Source organism: Hippocampus comes, unplaced genomic scaffold (assembly GCF_001891065.2).
Source record: "Hippocampus comes isolate QL1 unplaced genomic scaffold, H_comes_QL1_v1.1 scaffold106, whole genome shotgun sequence".
In the NCBI taxonomy this organism is placed as follows: domain Eukaryota; kingdom Metazoa; phylum Chordata; class Actinopteri; order Syngnathiformes; family Syngnathidae; genus Hippocampus; species Hippocampus comes.
The window spans coordinates 1-3,973 of NW_017842055.1; the positions used below are offsets into that span (position 1 = coordinate 1).

Genomic DNA, 3,973 nt, shown 5'->3' on the forward strand with positions numbered 1-3,973 from the left:
ACGCGGAGTCCAATGAGAAGTATGCTTTAGGCTCGTTGATTGCATGCCTTGCTCATGGGATCGTACCGAATGACTACTGAATGAATGTGTTATTGCGAACATGAAACAGTCCAGATGAAATGAAAATGCCGCGATCGGATTGGGAGCATCCTCGTCCTCACTGGGTTGTGAAGTACTGGATTGCATGGAATGAAATTATGTCATCTTAATGACAAAATGTATGGAACTGTAAATTATTATACTACGAGGAGAAAATATGTCATTATATTTCGGTTACTTTTACAAATTGGGGTGATTTCAGTTTTACTTACATTTGAAGAATCGTCCAAAAAAAAAAAAACAACTTGGCCCTCTTGAAGCCGACGTTTGTGAATCAGAAGTTGTGATTGGCTGTCATGTGACAATTAAGGCAATTTCAAAAATTGCAGCACATGTAAGGTGTACTCAAATTCAGTCATATCGTCTTTTATATTACTTTTGTGCTGTCTTACTATTTTGGAAAGATTTTAACACTCATGTATTGAAATGTAAAAATGGTTAACCATTGAGAGCATTTAGTCAGAGTGAATTAAAGTAATCAAATATAAATAGTGATCTTATTTTGAGAACGTCTGGGCCATTATTGCGTTTTCAACAAGATAACAGTAACCAATTCCTTTTTCGAAAGTAATCCCGCACAATGCCTTTGTACTTCATCCACGTCAGCAACCTGGCCGAGCTGAAGAGTCCGCGCTTGGAGCCCAAGATTCACCTGGACCTGCCCTTCCAGATGCTGGACTGGAACAGCGGCCTGAGCTCGGAGAAGATAAGCCACAACCCCTGGAGCCTCCGTTGCCACAAGCAGCAGCTCAGCCGCATGCGCTCCGAGTCCAAGGACCGCAAGCTCTTCAGTATCCTCCTCTACTTGTGGCAAATGGACAGGCCTTCCACCCACAAAGGTTGTTTACGGTGATAATTGGGGGGTGGGGGGGGGGGCATCGCTCGTATCCACCAAGCCGTAGCATTTTAGGGTCGTTTAAGCCATTTTCGGGCCTCTAAAAGGAACTCTTCCTAACGAATGAGTCAGATCGCTTGAACCACGAATGCTAAGATGAGAGACGACAATTAATTGTGGGGAATTATTGTTGTCTTTGGTGAGATGTCAGAGCCTGGCAGCAAATTGCGTTTGAACTTTGTGCATCAAGCAGCATCTTTGAGCCAAATTAGTTATTTTCAAGGGTTTTTTTGAATGATTTTAAAATCCAGCCCCCAAAGCCAGTTTCGCACAGCAACATGACATTTGGTAGGCCTGTGCATCTTGAGTCGACCCACCAAAAAGTCCAGACACCCCATTTGGCTCAGGCCCATTTGAAATAGCTTTCGTTCTTCATTGGTATTATTTTCCTTTGTATTTAGTATTTCAGCCCCCGTGTCTGTCCTGAGTAGACCCACAAAAAAAAAAAAATGACACTGGAAGGATGCCATTTTGGTTTGACCTGCCCATTTCCTCGGCCAGTTTGGCTAATTCCGTGGCTCTTTCAGTAAGGACCTTCTCTGAATGATTTTGTTGAATTGCTACCAATTGTCAACACCTTATTTATGACAGATGGGCAACACTAAATTAGCCCACATCTGATGCCCACGTGCACGTACCGCAACACTACTGAGCAGGTATACGATATAAGCGCGACTGGGATGAATCAAAGGGGCTTATTTGGTCATATGACTGCATTTTGATCTCCAGCTTCAAAGAGCCCAGTCTGCAGGTGACACATACACAGGCCCAGCTTGTCATCTTTCTCGGTCTACAGACACCGTGTGGCTCCAAAAAACAACAAAGCTTCCATTGTAGCTCCTTAACGGCGGCGTCCCACCCAGAGTTCCTGTTGCTTGAAAACGTGGTCCACCACTTCTCATACCCGTGCATCCTGGACCTGAAAATGGGCACCCGGCAGCACGGTGACGACGCCTCCGAGGAGAAGGCAGCCAGGCAGATGAAGAAGTGCGAGCAGAGCACCTCGGCGACGCTGGGGGTGCGGCTGTGCGGCATGCAGGTAAAATTGAAGCCCATATTGAACCGTCGCTGTTCTCTGGAAATGGAACGGGGGAAGTGGTGCCAGAGCCGTATTTTTAAAGTGCCAGCAAATAGACGCTGGAAACCTGCACCCCAACTTAACTTTTCCACTGGAAATGCTGAACGTGTTGCCTTGTATGTGCTCGATGAACAATTGAAACACCAACGCTAATCTTTTGAAATTTTAGTTCATCGATATACAGTTAACCCATTTGGCCTCTGGCAAGGTCACAATGCCAGGTGAGCCTGTTCCCCTCCAGTCCTGTAGATGGTGGTAAAGCGCATTACAAAGTGTGTGGATGGCCTCGAAAGCGGCGCAAATGTAACCTGTCCGCCACCGGTTTGTCGGCAGGTGTACCAGCTGAACACGGGCCACTACCTCTGCAGAAACAAGTACTACGGGCGCGGGCTGTCCGCTGAGGGCTTCGGCCAGGCCCTGCAGCAGTACATGCACAACGGGCGGGGCCTGAGGCGGGACCTCTTTGAGCCCATCCTCCATAAGCTGCACAGCCTCAAGGCGGTGCTGGAGCGCCAGGCGTCCTACCGCTTCTACTCGTCCTCGCTGCTCATCATCTACGAGGGGAAGGTGAGGCCCACTGAGGTGTTCAAACAAAGAAAAGTAGGGCTGTTCGATTAATCGAGCAAGTTTATCAATTAATTCAGTCTCTGATGACCCCCATGCCCATCTTTTTTTTTTTTTTTTCTCCATTATTCACTGGCATGGATTTTTAAATTCGGCAACTGGAATCCAACCAGGTTTTTATTATTATTTCTATGTAGTTGTTTTTTGCATGTTTGTTTTTTTGCAGGTAAAAATTAAGTATTAACGTTATTTACAGTATTCATGTACAAGCTTGCAACTGATTTTTCACCAGGTTACTAGGTAAATTTGACACAAACTGAACTTTTTTTTGTTGTTTTTTTTTTTTAACATGATCCCATGAAGGGTTGACATACATTTTGCATATCTGGAAAATCCTAATCAAGGCCTTTAATTAGACATGTGACTGTGTGGTTTGCAGCAAGTGGATAAATCTTCATTGAGTTGGCCGTGCAGGTGGTACTTGCGGGCCAGGACGTCCTCGTCGATCGTGTTGCTGATGTTTGTTTTTTTTTCTCGCAGAAATCCGAAGCTCCCGCAAGTGTCAACTCTGGGCAGCTCGTCGCCAGGCAGAAGACCGCGGAGGAGCTCCACGGCGGCAATCCTGGGCCCGTCGCACCGCCTCCACCGGCAGCCGGCGACACCCCGCGTGCTGCGGACCCTCCGTCCCATCCGGACTCCTCTTCCTGCCCTGCGCTCCCCTTGACCCCGCTCCCACCGTCCCCCTCCGCCCCATCACCCCAGCAGCAGCAACAGCCCCCCCTGGTAGACGTTCGCATGATCGACTTTGCCCACTCCACCTTCAAAGGTTTCCGTGGAGACACAGCAGTCCACGATGGGCCCGACCGAGGCTACGTGCTGGGCCTGGAGAGTCTGATCCAGATCCTCGAGGGTCTGCAGGCGGAAAGCCACCAGTGAACACTCGAGTCTAACTATGGTAGTTGAAGTATTCCCCCCCCAAGACGTTCGCATGATCGACTTTGCCCACTCCACCTTCAAAGGTTTCCGTGGAGACACAGCAGTCCACGATGGGCCCGACCGAGGCTACGTGCTGGGCCTGGAGAGTCTGATCCAGATCCTCGAGGGTCTGCAGGCGGAAAGCCACCAGTGAACACTCGAGTCTAACTATGGTAGTTGAAGTATTCCCCCCCCCACACACACACACACACACACACACATTCCCTCCCTTTGCAGTGTTGTCATAGCAACACCTGTCCTCAAGCAAAACAGCCAGGAGGGGGGAGAGTGAGCAAGTAGACAAACTGTTGCGGCTGAACACACATTCGTCGACACTCAAGCCTGTGAAAGCCGAAGTTACT

General features: G+C 48.4%; 1 protein-coding gene across 2 annotated transcripts in view; it reads left to right on the forward strand.

Annotated features, from left to right (window-relative positions):
• Window positions 1-6: 6 nt before the first annotated feature.
• ip6k1 (inositol hexakisphosphate kinase 1) overlaps window positions 7-3,973 on the forward strand; it is a 6,278-nt gene continuing 2,311 nt past the window's right edge. The window contains exons 1-6 of one of the 2 annotated variants that reach the window (XM_019860548.1): window positions 7-19; window positions 706-890; window positions 1,858-2,033; window positions 2,406-2,639; window positions 3,177-3,615; window positions 3,826-3,956. In XM_019860548.1, the coding sequence (XP_019716107.1) occupies window positions 770-890; window positions 1,858-2,033; window positions 2,406-2,639; window positions 3,177-3,572 (927 nt within the window). In that variant the 5' untranslated portion in view covers window positions 7-19; window positions 706-769 and the 3' untranslated portion in view covers window positions 3,573-3,615; window positions 3,826-3,956. Of the gene's footprint in view, window positions 20-705; window positions 891-1,857; window positions 2,034-2,405; window positions 2,640-3,176; window positions 3,616-3,825; window positions 3,957-3,973 lie in introns of those variants that run through there. The other variant, XM_019860547.1, reaches the window with a different exon arrangement.